The sequence below is a fragment of the Polyodon spathula genome, chromosome 11, assembly GCF_017654505.1.
Source record: "Polyodon spathula isolate WHYD16114869_AA chromosome 11, ASM1765450v1, whole genome shotgun sequence".
NCBI lineage: Eukaryota > Metazoa > Chordata > Actinopteri > Acipenseriformes > Polyodontidae > Polyodon > Polyodon spathula.
Window position 1 is genome coordinate 4,725,963 of NC_054544.1, and position 14,407 is coordinate 4,740,369.

Consider the following 14,407-nt stretch of genomic DNA (forward strand, 5'->3'; position numbering starts at 1 on the left):
TCTTTCACTAATATATATATACACACACACACACACACAGTGCCGTGAAAAAGTATTTGCCCTCTGTCTGAATTTCTGCATACTTTTGACACTGAATGTTATCAGATTTTCAACCAAAATCTAATATTAGATAAAAGGGACACTGAGTGAACAAATACTACTTATTAAACTTATTTATTAAAGAAAGTTATACAACACCCAATGCCCCCTTGTGAAAAGTAATCGCCCCCTTAAACTCAGTAACTGGTTACGCCATCTTTAGCAGCAATAACTGCAACCAAACTACTCCTGTAGTTATTAATCAGTCTCTCCCAGCACTGTGGCCCACTCCTTCATGCAGAACTACTTCAACTCAGTGACGTTTATGAGTTTGAGCATAAACTGCTTGTTTCAGGTCCTGCCACAACATCTCAATGGGGTTCAGGTCTGGACTTTGACTAGGCCATTCCAAATCTTTTAATTTCTTGTTCTTCAACCATTCTGATGTAGACTTGCTTGTGTGTTTTCAGGTCATTGTCTTGCTGCTGCACTTCTGCTTCAGCTCATGGACGGATGGCCTGACATTCTCCTGACATAACGGGGCCTATGTTGGCCAGAAAGTTCCACTTTTGACTCATCTGTCCATAGAACATTGTTCCAGAACTCTTGAGGATCATCCAGGCGCTTTTTGGCAAACTTGAGACGAGCATTCATGTTCTTCTTAGTGAGCAGTGGTTTCCGCCTTGCTACTCTGCCATGAAACCCATTTTTGCCCAGTGTCGTTCTGATGGTGGAGTCATGAACACTGACCTTAGCCAAGGCGAGAGAGGCCTGCAGATCCCTGGGTGTTGTTCTAGGGTTCTTTATGGCTTCCTGGACTATTTTTCGCCTTGCTCTTGGGAGAGATTTTGGCAGGACGGCCATTCCTGGGAAAATTCACTACTGTCCCAAACTTTCTCCATTTGGACAATATGGCTTTAACTGTGGCTTGGTGGAGCCCCAGTGCCTTAGAAATGGCTTTGGAACCCTCTCCAGACTGGTAGGCATCAACAACTCTTTTCTGGAGATCTTCAGGAATTTCTTTTGATCGTGGCATGATGTGCCTCTAGAACCTGTGTGCTGACACCTTCACTCTGATGGTAAAGGCCAGAGAGTCAGATTTATATTGGGCAGGGCTGGCCCAAATCAGGCCTGACTGTTAACCAAAGTATTCAAACAGCTGACCCTAATTATCCCTTTAATTGGGTTGAGTTAACTAGGGGGCAATAACTTTCACACCTGAAGACTGCATGTTTGATTACCTTGCACACCAAACTTTGGTGTCATTTTTTTCTCTCAGACTCCCTCTATATACTACTACAACCCATGAAAAGATCTGACCAAATTCAATGTGAAAAATGTGCAAAAATGCAGAAAATCAGCCAGGGGGCGAATACTTTTTCACAGCACTACTGTGTGTGTGTGTGTATATATATATATGTATGTATGTATGTATGTGTATGTGTATGTATATATATGTATGTGTGTGTGTGTATATATATATATATATATATATATATATATATATATATATATATAATTTATTCTTTCATAGAAGTTCAGCTACTTACATGACTCCCAGCAGCACTTTCTGTGGGTCTGGGTCAAAGAGTCTGTCAACATAATGGCGACTGCTAGCTGTGACCTCCTGTGGGAAACACAGATAGGCTTTAACACACTGAGCTGCTCTGCAAACACAGAAGATGCATCTACCAACGTGGGCACTGCCATCATGATTTCTGAAGTGCATGCTAAGCAATAATAACACACTGGGTAGGTCTGGAACAATTCATGCAATAAACACGCTTCTACATTATGACCGTGTAAAGAACAGCGGTCATGTTGTGATGTCACAATAATTCATTTCAGCTTAACAGGTCATTGGATAAAAATATCTGAGATATTCCTAATCATTGAGTAACAGCCGAACAGCAGCTCGGCGACCAGTACCCAAATCACAGTTGGTCAAATCCTGAAAACAGTTAGTGCTAGACTATTGGTATTCTGCATGCTTCAATATCACTCTGATATATATCTAGCCCACAGCTTGCAACAAAATCTGAGCATGTTTGTTGATCAAGCAGCCCAGTGCATTTCACAGGAAGATCATAGGAGCAACCGCACTGCATTGGTACTGACAGACCATGTTCCTCCTGCGACATGACACCTGCAAGGTGTAGCTAACCCTTAGGGACAGCAACAACACAGGCATCAGGCACTGCATCACAGACACAATTAACTAGCTGAAAGTACTCTGCTACACAAAACGCCAACACTGCACACCGTTATTATTATTATCATTATTATTATTAGTCATGTTGTGATTTCCAAATGATTAATTTACCGCACGTGGATGAATCTATGATAGTCAATTAAAACCTGCCATCCTTAGAAGTCAAATATATCCCGACAAAAAAAAAAAAAGTACAGATTTCACGTTCTCAACAGGAATAGTTATCATTAGAAAGCATTTCAGGGAGGACAGCACAACACGATACAGCCTAGTTACTCAATCGTAGCAAAGTTTCTCAATCAAACTACCTAAGTGGTCTTTGCAATGATTACCATGTTTTGTCACAATCAACATCAATCCTCGGAGCTCAAGGAACAGACTGGGTTTTGATTAAACTGAAAAAACTAAGTTGGTTTCTAGAAAGAACTAAAGCGTCAGCTTGCTTGCTTGCTTGCTTGCTTGCTCAACCAAACGACACAGCGATGTTGTGATCATCATCAGGCCCCTGCGACTCCGAATTGCACGGCGTACAGTCAAGGGGGCGTCTCCTTTAAAAGCCCCTAAAATACCACCAGCCCCTCTGCTGTTTACAAGAAACGGGCTCCGACACAGAGGCGTGTTTCTGCGCGTATTGCATTTATTAATAGCCAATTTTCAGCAACAGCGTGCCGTAAATAATAAGAATAAGAATTAAAAAAACATAAATAAGGCAGGTTTACTGAATTCGGTGCCAGCAATCATAAGCCGTCATGTTTACAACCCAAATCAGATTCCTGCCTCAGCGTACCCCTGCAATAAGAAAGCCGGTTTAACGTGTGCACAGCCCCGCTGCGCTGCGTAAGCGCTGTGCAGAAAACAACAACCACCGTGTATTTATTGTGCAAGTTGTTTGACTCACAGATAGCACGCTGATGCGGAGAGGGGCCTCCAGCAAACACGCCATCTCTTCCCCCTGACAGCCGCCCCAACCGGAGCAGCACTTTCCACACAAACAGACGCACCGCTTCGCTGTTCGTTAATATTATTAATAATACACTGCTATCTGTTTTTAATCATGGAAGGAGTTTTGTCTTCTCCGCACAAGATTTTGATTTTATTCACGCTATTTTATTGATCATTGTAATAATGATACATGATTCCCGGTTTGTTACGAATGTTAATTGGAAGATTAAGCAGGAATCGTTTCAAAGGGAGCTATGCCAGGTTTGTGTTCGGCGGTTTCCACGTTGAGTTGCGTGGTTACGGCAAACCGTGATCAAAGTCAGGAATTTGCGGGGTACAGAAAGAAGCAAGTGGCGTTTCTGTCTGGGCAACAACACAAAAACCTATTTTACAATAATTTCCCCGACTCCTTTATAGTTTCCACTGAGCCTAGATCTATCGGGTAGTACTTTACACTGGTTAATGTATGACAGATACTTTAGTGCTTTACTTTGCTATCCAGAGGCTCTCAATTGTCCACTAGTGTCTCTCTCACCCCTGTAATTGCACAGAAAAACGTACAAATTGTTAGAAAAAAAAAGTAATTACATTTTTTTACATTAAAGCATAACTCAATTCGCATTGTATGGGTATAGGGCATTTGCTACATATTTATTTGTATTTTTAAGACAATTAAATCAGAACATCACACTTTCAAAGTGTTGAAAGTGCAGTAGCAAATCACAGGAACTCGTTTACCGTAGTGCCTCTTTCTGGGGCTTCAGAGCGCAGTCGTGTAGTTTGGATTCCATCATGGTGGGACTGTTTTACTGATAATTTAGTTTACTTTTGTTTTATTAATTGTTGTTTCATTAAACGTAACTCGCATTGGCCCTTGTTCCATATACATTGATTGGATTCAGGTGGGGTGGGGGCACTTTTTAAATCAATTTCTGCCTTTCCACTGTACTGGGACGGTGTGTGTGTGATGTGGAATTGGTTTTGATGCGCATTTTTTAACAGATAGGTCTTGTGAATGCATACGGTATGCTGTCTTGGACTAGGCTGCAGAATACATCCTCACATTAAGTAAGAGGTATATACGCACGTAGTAATGTCGCACAAGCAACAGTGTCTTGACTGCCTTGTTTTTTCCTATTGTTTAGATGGATTCAGAACTAGATGTTTGGGGATATGGAACAGAAACGAGCACCTCTCCACCCTTTGTTGAAGCTGTTATAATGTTACGCATGAACTGAGCGGGTTCGCTGTAGCCTTGATGTAATTCTGCATGGTACAGCCAGTGAACCAGTGTATTACAAAAGGGGTGGAAATGAGGCTTCCATTGCATAGCAGTTTGATCCAGTCCTGGCTTTGCTATGAATTTAATAAGATGCTTCTGAGCATGTTACCTGGACACTGTGTCTGATCAAGCAGGTAGTAAAAGCAAGGATTAGTCTTAGTTCCATCCCTGGTATTTTTTTTTTCCAGTGCATGTTATATCCAGACAGAAGATCACAAAGCGCCTTCGTCCTGTACAAATCTATGAGCTACCTCTGTGTGTGGGTATTTCATTTTACTAAGTAAATTGCTTCTTTCTTCTTGTTCACTCCCCAGAGTCTGAGCTAATTGTAGCCCTACAGCCCCCCTGGTAAAGCTGTGTCTGAGAGCTCTCCCTGCCTCGGTGTCAGGATGAAGGTGGCGGTGGAAGGCTGTTGCCATGGCGAGCTGGATAAGATCTACGAGACCATCGCATTCCTGGAGAGGAAGGAGGGAGTGAAGGTGGACCTGCTGCTGTGCTGCGGAGACTTCCAGGCCGTGCGCAACGAGGCTGACATGAAGTGCATGGCAGTGCCGCAGAAATACAGGCAGATGCAGACCTTCTACAAGTGAGTCATTCCATCATCAGCACACTGCTACCACGACTATAGTAATGATATTAATAATACCACGACCTTCTACAAGTGAGTCATTCCATCATCAGCACACTGCTACCACGACTATAGTAATGATATTAATAATACTAATACACAGACCTTCTACAAGTGAGTCATTCCATCATCAGCACACTGCTACCACGACCATAGTAATGATATTAATAATAATAATACACAGACCTTCTACAAGCGAGTCAATCATTCCATAAACAGCACACTGCTACCACTGACCATAGTAATATTATTAATAATAATAATAATAATAATAAGATACACAGACGACCTACAAGTGAGTCAGTCATTCCAGCATCAGCACACTGCTACCACGATCATTAATGATATGAACACAAATCTGTAGTCTTTGGAAAACAGTACATATCGGCTAAAGCAATTCAAATGTGGGGGGCACAGCAGCCTAAGCTGTCATCCACTGTGACAGCGTTGTGACTCGTAACTGCACTGCTAAAGTTATGAGATCTGTCTGGCTTCTTACGAGAACAATAATAATATTAATGATGATCGCATTCGCAGCCCCTGGCAGAGTCGGGTATAATAATAACAGTAGTAATATTAACGATGATCGCATTCGCAGCCCCTGGCAGAGTCGGGTATAATAATAACAGTAGTAATATTAACGATGATCGCATTCGCAGCCCCTGGCAGAGTCGGGTATAATAATAACAGTAGTAATATTAACGATGATCGCATTCGCAGCCCCTGGCAGAGTCGGGTATAATAATAACAGTAGTAATATTAACGATGATCGCATTCGCAGCCCCTGGCAGAGTCGGGTATAATAATAACAGTAGTAATATTAACGATGATCGCATTCGCAGCCCCTGGCAGAGTCGGGTATAATAATAACAGTAGTAATATTAACGATGATCGCATTCGCAGCCCCTGGCAGAGTCGGGTATAATAATAACAGTAGTAATATTAACGATGATCGCATTCGCAGCCCCTGGCCCAGTAGTAATATTAACTGCATTCGCAGCCCCTGGCAGAGTCGGGTATAATAATAACAGTAGTAATATTAACGATGATCGCATTCGCAGCCCCTGGCAGAGTCGGGTATAATAATAACAGTAGTAATATTAACGATGATCGCATTCGCAGCCCCTGGCAGAGTCGGGTATAATAATAACAGTAGTAATATTAACGATGATCGCATTCGCAGCCCCTGGCAGAGTCGGGTATAATAATAACAGTAATAATATTAATGATGATAACATTCGCAGCCCCTGGCAGAGTCGGGTATAATAATAACAGTAGTAATATTAACGATGATCGCATTCGCAGCCCCTGGCAGAGTCGGGTATAATAATAACAGTAGTAATATTAACGATGATCGCATTCGCAGCCCCTGGCAGAGTCGGGTATAATAATAACAGTAGTAATATTAACGATGATCGCATTCGCAGCCCCTGGCAGAGTCGGGTATAATAATAACAGTAGTAATATTAACGATGATCGCATTCGCAGCCCCTGGCAGAGTCGGGTATAATAATAACAGTAGTAATATTAACGATGATCGCACAGCAGAGTCGGGTATAATAATAATATTAACGATGATCGCATTCGCAGCCCCTGGCAGAGTCGGGTATAATAATAACAGTAGTAATATTAACGATGATCGCATTCGCAGCCCCTGGCAACGGGTATAATAATAACAGTAGTAATATTAACGATGATCGCATTCGCAGCCCCTGGCAGAGTCGGGTATAATAATAACAGTAGTAATATTAACGATGATCGCATTCGCAGCCCCTGGCAGAGTCGGGTATAATAATAACAGTAGTAATATTAACGATGATCGCATTCGCAGCCCCTGGCAGAGTCGGGTATAATAATAACAGTAGTAATATTAACGATGATCGCATTCGCAGCCCCTGGCAGAGTCGGGTATAATAATAACAGTAGTAATATTAACGATGATCGCATTCGCAGCCCCTGGCAGAGTCGGGTATAATAATAACAGTAGTAATATTAACGATGATCGCATTCGCAGCCCCTGGCAGAGTCGGGTATAATAATAACAGTAGTAATATTAACGATGATCGCATTCGCAGCCCCTGGCAGAGTCGGGTATAATAATAACAGTAGTAATATTAACGATGATCGCATTCGCAGCCCCTGGCAGAGTCGGGTATAATAATAACAGTAGTAATATTAACGATGATCGCATTCGCAGCCCCTGGCAGAGTCGGGTATAATAATAACAGTAGTAATATTAACGATGATCGCATTCGCAGCCCCTGGCAGAGTCGGGTATAATAATAACAGTAGTAATATTAACGATGATCGCATTCGCAGCCCCTGGCAGAGTCGGGTATAATAATAACAGTAGTAATATTAACGATGATCGCATTCGCAGCCCCTGGCAGAGTCGGGTATAATAATAACAGTAGTAATATTAACGATGATCGCATTCGCAGCCCCTGGCAGAGTCGGGTATAATAATAACAGTAGTAATATTAACGATGATCGCATTCGCAGCCCCTGGCAGAGTCGGGTATAATAATAACAGTAGTAATATTAACGATGATCGCATTCGCAGCCCCTGGCAGAGTCGGGTATAATAATAACAGTAGTAATATTAACGATGATCGCATTCGCAGCCCCTGGCAGAGTCGGGTATAATAATAACAGTAGTAATATTAACGATGATCGCATTCGCAGCCCCTGGCAGAGTCGGGTATAATAATAACAGTAGTAATATTAACGATGATCGCATTCGCAGCCCCTGGCAGAGTCGGGTATAATAATAACAGTAGTAATATTAACGATGATCGCATTCGCAGCCCCTGGCAGAGTCGGGTATAATAATAACAGTAGTAATATTAACGATGATCGCATTCGCAGCCCCTGGCAGAGTCGGGTATAATAATAACAGTAGTAATATTAACGATGATCGCATTCGCAGCCCCTGGCAGAGTCGGGTATAATAATAACAGTAGTAATATTAACGATGATCGCATTCGCAGCCCCTGGCCGGGTATAATAATAACAGTAGTAATATTAACGATGATCGCATTCGCAGCCCCTGGCAGAGTCGGGTATAATAATAACAGTAGTAATATTAACGATGATCGCATTCGCAGCCCCTGGCAGAGTCGGGTATAATAATAACAGTAGTAATATTAACGATGATCGCATTCGCAGCCCCTGGCAGAGTCGGGTATAATAATAACAGTAGTAATATTAACGATGATCGCATTCGCAGCCCCTGGCAGAGTCGGGTATAATAATAACAGTAGTAATATTAACGATGATCGCATTCGCAGCCCCTGGCAGAGTCGGGTATAATAATAACAGTAGTAATATTAACGATGATCGCATTCGCAGCCCCTGGCAGAGTCGGGTATAATAATAACAGTAGTAATATTAACGATGATCGCATTCGCAGCCCCTGGCAGTCGGGTATAATAATAACAGTAGTAATATTAACGATGATCGCTCGCAGCCCCTGGCAGAGTCGGGTATAATAATAACAGTAGTAATATTAACGATGATCGCATTCGCAGCCCCTGGCAGAGTCGGGTATAATAATAACAGTAGTAATATTAACGATGATCGCATTCGCAGCCCCTGGCAGAGTCGGGTATAATAATAACAGTAGTAATATTAACGATGATCGCATTCGCAGCCCCTGGCAGAGTCGGGTATAATAATAACAGTAGTAATATTAACGATGATCGCATTCGCAGCCCCTGGCAGAGTCGGGTATAATAATAACAGTAGTAATATTAACGATGATCGCATTCGCAGCCCCTGGCAGAGTCGGGTATAATAATAACAGTAGTAATATTAACGATGATCGCATTCGCAGCCCCTGGCAGAGTCGGGTATAATAATAACAGTAGTAATATTAACGATGATCGCATTGGCAGACGGGTATAATAATAACAGTGTAATATTAACGATGATCGCATTCGCAGCCCCTGGCAGAGCCGGGTATAATAATAACAGTAGTAATATTAACGATGATCGCATTCGCAGCCCCTGGCAGAGTCGGGTATAATAATAACAGTAATAATATTAACGATGATCGCATTCGCAGCCCCTGGCAGAGTCGGGTATAATAATAACAGTAGTAATATTAACGATGATCGCATTCGCAGCCCCTGGCAGAGTCAGTATAATAATATTAATGGTATTGTGTTCAGCACAGTCCAGACTGACCAGGTGTGTGTGTCTCAGGTATTACTCTGGAGAGAAGAAGGCTCCTGTCCTCACCATCTTCGTGGGGGGCAACCACGAAGCGTCCAATCACATGCAGGAGCTGCCCTACGGGGGCTGGGTGGCACCCAACATCTACTACCTGGGTAAGACTGAGCCCCATTCACTGGAAGTGCTTCATTATCTGTTCCTCCTGTCGCCCCACTGGCAATTGAGTGACTGGTCATCTCTCCCTGCCCTCACAGGAGATGAATTCATATTGGAGAGTGATCTGATTGATACATTGGTAATGTTGATTGGTGTGTCGCCGTCCCCCTCACCTCCTTCTGTTTTATGTGGTTAATTAATTGGTTGGTTAATGAATTGGTTATATTGGTCGTACCTCCCCAGGCTATGCAGGAGTGGTCCGGTATAGAGGGATCCGGATCGGAGGGCTGTCTGGGATCTACAAGTCACACGACTACAGGAAAGGTAACTGCACACCTCCCTGTAATACAGTGCAATCCATAGCAGGGTCTACGGACTCACTTTGGGACAGCCAGCAGTTCATTGTTCAAGCTGTACTATTAGGGATGAACTGAAAATCATTTAAAGAGTCTTGCAATTCAGAAATACTGCTGCTGACATTGATTATACACGAGGTGTTGAGAGGTCAGTCTCAACGGACAGGCGCACTAATAGCAAAGGAGTACGATCCAGGACTTGCTTGTTATTAACAAACAGATGATGCACAGGATAAAGTACAGCAGTGCTCCATGCAAGCATAGAGCAGACCTGTCGGTAGCTGATGCAACCGTCCTCTGCGTGTTTCCTGCACAGGTATTAATATTGAGCTTCCATTCAAATCCAGGTCACTTTGAATGCCCTCCGTATGACCAGCAGACAGTCAGGAGCGCGTACCACGTGAGAAACATTGAGGTCTTCAAATTGAAGCAGGTGAGGGGGAGGCTGCGTTTCATCTGCAGTTCTCAAAGCGAGCATCGTAACCCAGGTTTAATGCAGGAAGCCTTGTGCTTCTGCATCAGGCAAGACAAGCAGCGGTTAGCCCAGGGGCTGCTCGTCGAACTGCTCCCCAGCATGGTGTGCATGTGTGGGGGCTCAATTATAGAGCTTACAGGGTCAAAAAAGTCCCCACTAGCAGTAAAAACCTGGCCTTATGGGAACATCCCTGTAACGTTCTAACATATTGTAATGTCTAACTTCAACTTTCATTGTTGTGCTGATCCCCCCCATCCCGTGCCCCTCTGGAGTTTTTAGAATAGTAAAGCTACAGTATGGGGTTCAGTGCAGAGTTCTCATGAAGACTGTGAACTGTGTGTGTCTGTGTCTGCACTGCAGTCGATGGGTCATTGTTGCTCACCGTGTTCTCTCAGATCCGGCAGCCCATGGATATCTTCCTGTCTCACGATTGGCCGCGAGGGATCTATCACTATGGCAACAAGTCTCAGCTGCTGAAGAGGAAGTCGTTCCTGCGGGAGGAAGTGGAGTCGAACTCGCTGGGCAGCCCGGCTGCAGCAGAGCTCCTGCAGCACCTGCAGCCTGCGTACTGGTTCTCTGCTCACCTGCACGTCAAGTTCGCAGCATACATGCAGCACCAGGTCAGCCTCGCACACATGCATGCATGCATGCATTCATTCATTCATTCATTCGTAGGGCTGGTCTTTTAAAATTTAAACACATTATCAAATATTCTTTCATTTTCAATTAACCGGAAAACAAAAGTGTACCACATAACAGTAAAACGCTATTAAATGACCAATTAAAGTCATTACTAATTAAATTACTATGCCATCAAATTAGAAATTCAAGAAACCTTGCAAACCTGTAGCAAGAAATGTTGGTAAGTAAATTGCAGTAACAGTGTTCGGCCACCTGGTTGCATGTGTGCTGTTCAAAGATTATTCACACATACATACAGTTTAACCCAGTACATGAAAGCTTGTTACAGGCTTGTGTGTGTGTGTTCTGTGTTTCCAGGCGCAGAACGACTTGTTGCCAAGGGCAACCAAGTTCTTGTCGCTGGACAAGTGCCTGCCTCACCGAGACTTCCTGCAGGTGAGTGTGCTTCCTGTCACGTCAGGGCTTTAAAAAGTGCAAACCAATGGTTGTGTTTAAAAAAAATATATATATATTATCCATAAAGACAACCAGCTGCATGCTGGTAGCTATGCTGTCTCGCTTGTGTCTTTTGATAAATAGATTTTCAACAATGTAGTTCTCAAGACGCAAGCCCAAACAGTAAATAGGAGTTGTCTATTTCTGATTTGGAAACTTTATTGGGTGCCTTTTGTACTGTCTGATACAACTGTACTAATTACAATTCTGGTGTTGCTGTTCTAAAATGTTGAGAATCATTGTGAAGGCGCTGTTACAATGCTAGTACATCCTGTCCTGTGTACAGATGTCATCGAGTGCATAGAACATGTGGCACAAATCCAATGTTAACTTAGTGGTAGTTCTGGAGTGCTATCTTATTTTTGAAAGGATTTATAATAAGTTACACGGTTACTTTAAAATAAACCATTTCTCACAACAACACTTCATCAACCCCAAACTGCATGAGATGACATCTTCTATAACTAGTAAGAGAGCCTGCACCTCTCAACCCAAAGCGGGCCGTGGAAACAAGGTACTACGCACCCCAGAGTAACGCAGTCAGGCTTGTAGGTGCACCCCCTGCGTCTTCCCCTGCCCTTACCTGTTTTCACGGCTGTCTCTCAGATAGTGGATATCGAGCAGGACCCCAGTGCCTCGGACCGGCTGGAGTATGACCCAGAGTGGCTGTCCATCCTAAAGAACACCTCCAGCCTGGTCAACACGACTGCCAGGACCTGGAACATGCCAGAGAACAACGGCCTCTTCTCTCGGTAAGCAGCTCCCTGGCACAGCCCGCTCAAACACTGACCAGACAATGCAGTGAAGCCTTATACCACTACCGTTAAACACAGCACACAAACCAGGACCAGAGGACAGCTCACTGACCAGACAACATGTACCCTTATACTACTGCTGTTAAACACAGCACACAAACCAGGACCAGAGGACAGCTCACTGACCAGACAACGTGTACCCTTATACCACTACCGTTAAACACAGCACACAAACCAGGACCAGAGGACAGCTCACTGACCAGACAACGTGTACCCTTATACCACTACCGTTAAACACAGCACACAAACCAGGACCAGAGGACAGCTCGTTGACCAGACAACGTGTACCCTTATACTACTGCTGTTAAACACAGCACACAAACCAGGACCAGAGGACAGCTCACTGACCAGACAACGCAGAGAGAGTCGACAACATGAACCCTTATACCACTACTGTTAAACACAGCACACAAACCAGGACCAGAGGACAGCTCACTGACCAGACAACGTGTACCCTTATACCACTACTGTTAAACACAGCACACAAACCAGGACCAGAGGACAGCTCACTGACCAGACAACGTGTACCCTTATACCACTACTGTTAAACACAGCACACAAACCAGGACCAGAGGACAGCTCACTGACCAGACAACGCAGAGACAGTCGACAACATGAACCCTTATACCACTACTGTTAAACACAGCACACAAACCAGGACCAGAGGACAGCTGGAAATTAAGTGGATACTTAGGACAGAGGGTGCAGACACTTTATACAGAGAGTGGTGAGGGGATGGCGTAGATTAAGATTTTTTAAAAGGGAGTTTATCTGTCCTAGAAAAAACTCATCCTGTATGAGTTGAGCTAGTAAAGCTAGTGAGTGGGGAGGCAAAAGAAAGATAGTGACATGAATCAGGTTAGGGTTGGAGCTTGTTCATGGTTTGGCCATGTAGACACTACTTGCACAGACCTTTCATTAATGCTGTCTGGATTACGTGATTTTTTTGTTTTTGCTGAGTAAAGCTAATACTGTACTTTTGCATCTCAACTGAACAATAGCAGTCACACAGGGGGACGAGTATTGTGTATAATCTGTATATAATCAGATTGGGGTTTTCAGATAGTGACTGCTGTACTAACCTGTGTGTCTCTGCTGCCCCCTGGTGTTCTCAGGTGGGATTACAGCGCCTCTGAGTCTGGCCTGAAGGAGGTCCAGTCTGACCTAGGGGGTGACCTACGTGTCCCTGAGAACTTCAGCGCTACCGTGCCCCACTACGACCCCAACAACCCCCAGTTACAGCGAGAGCCCACCTATGCAGTGAACCCCCAAACCACAGAGCTGTGCGCCTGCTTGGGGCTCACCGATCCCAACGCATGCAGGACTGGGGGGGTAGGCTGGGAGGAGGAAGAGGAGGAGGAGGAGGAGGATAACCTGAGCACAGGGAGCGCAGAGGAGCCCAGCGAATACCCCACTGACACCTCAGGGCTGTCCAGCTCCGTCAACCCTGATGAGATCACCATCGAAGAGGAGTGGGAGGAGGATGGCGAGGCAGCGGCGATGCAGAACCCCCCAGCACGCCTCGTCCTGCCCTCTCCCAGTAGAACCAGCAACAGTGAGGTGTTGATCGAGAATCGGCCCCCATTTTCCCTCTCTGCCAGCCTGCCCGAACCCATGGGGGTGTCGTCCTCAGAGGAATTCACCAATGAGAAGCCGGCACGGCACAAAGGGGTGGTCATAACAGATGACATGGAGGGGAACAGCTCGCCCCCTGCTGGAGAGAGCGGCACAGCACGGCCTCCCAAGCGCATCAGTGGGGAGAACGCAGCTACGGGCGAGGGTTCGAAGAAGATCAAGAGGAGGAATCAGACCATCTACACTGCACAGGAAGAGGAGGAGGAGGAGGAGGAGAGAGACTGCTGATCGTCTTCACGTGAGGAGGAGGAGGAGAGAGACTGCTGATCGTCTTCACGTGAGGAGGAGGAGGAGAGAGACTGCTGATCGTCTTCACGTGAGGAGGAGGAGGAGAGAGACTGCTGATCGTCTTCATGTTTTTATTCTAATTCGGCTTCTTTTAATTCTTGTGGCGGTGGGGTTTTTATTTAGTGCACAATGCCACCTGCCTCCTGTGGATGATGTGCTGTTGCAGTTTCTTTCAATTGTTTTAAAGATATTGCTGGCTGTATGCTGTCCAGTTATTATGGGGTTTTCTTTTTTCTGAAAGGGTATAGCTGCATCTATAAACAGTG

General features: G+C 44.5%; 2 protein-coding genes across 8 annotated transcripts in view; one reads left to right on the plus strand and one right to left on the minus strand.

The window, feature by feature from the left end:
• Window positions 1–3,394, minus strand: part of LOC121322762 (armadillo repeat-containing protein 8) — a 29,234-nt gene extending 25,840 nt beyond the window's left edge. Inside the window, exons 1-2 of one of the 3 annotated variants that reach the window (XM_041263039.1) lie at window positions 3,150–3,394; window positions 1,590–1,666 (exon numbers count right to left, since the gene is read on the minus strand). In XM_041263039.1, the coding sequence (XP_041118973.1) occupies window positions 1,590–1,666; window positions 3,150–3,194 (122 nt within the window). In that variant the 5' untranslated portion in view covers window positions 3,195–3,394. Of the gene's footprint in view, window positions 1–1,589; window positions 1,667–2,583; window positions 3,078–3,149 lie in introns of those variants that run through there. The other 2 variants (XM_041263040.1, XM_041263041.1) reach the window with 2 other exon arrangements.
• Window positions 3,395–3,925: 531 nt separating this feature from the next.
• On the plus strand, window positions 3,926–14,118 carry LOC121322764 (lariat debranching enzyme A-like). 5 transcript variants are annotated; one of them, XM_041263044.1, is made up of 10 exons: window positions 3,973–3,988; window positions 4,200–4,268; window positions 4,792–5,061; window positions 9,310–9,434; window positions 9,679–9,759; window positions 10,139–10,224; window positions 10,662–10,886; window positions 11,266–11,343; window positions 12,010–12,155; window positions 13,334–14,118. In XM_041263044.1, exons 3-10 carry the CDS (start codon window positions 4,865–4,867, stop codon window positions 14,079–14,081), a joined length of 1,686 nt encoding a protein of 561 aa, XP_041118978.1. In that variant the 5' UTR covers window positions 3,973–3,988; window positions 4,200–4,268; window positions 4,792–4,864; the 3' UTR covers window positions 14,082–14,118. The 5 variants fall into 5 exon arrangements, with proteins under 5 accessions (XP_041118977.1, XP_041118978.1, XP_041118976.1 ...); XM_041263046.1 differs by lacking the exon at window positions 3,973–3,988 and adding an exon at window positions 3,997–4,095 and having other exon boundaries at window positions 4,200–4,261; XM_041263043.1 differs by lacking the exon at window positions 4,200–4,268 and having other exon boundaries at window positions 3,926–3,988; window positions 4,790–5,061.
• Window positions 14,119–14,407: the final 289 nt, after the last annotated feature.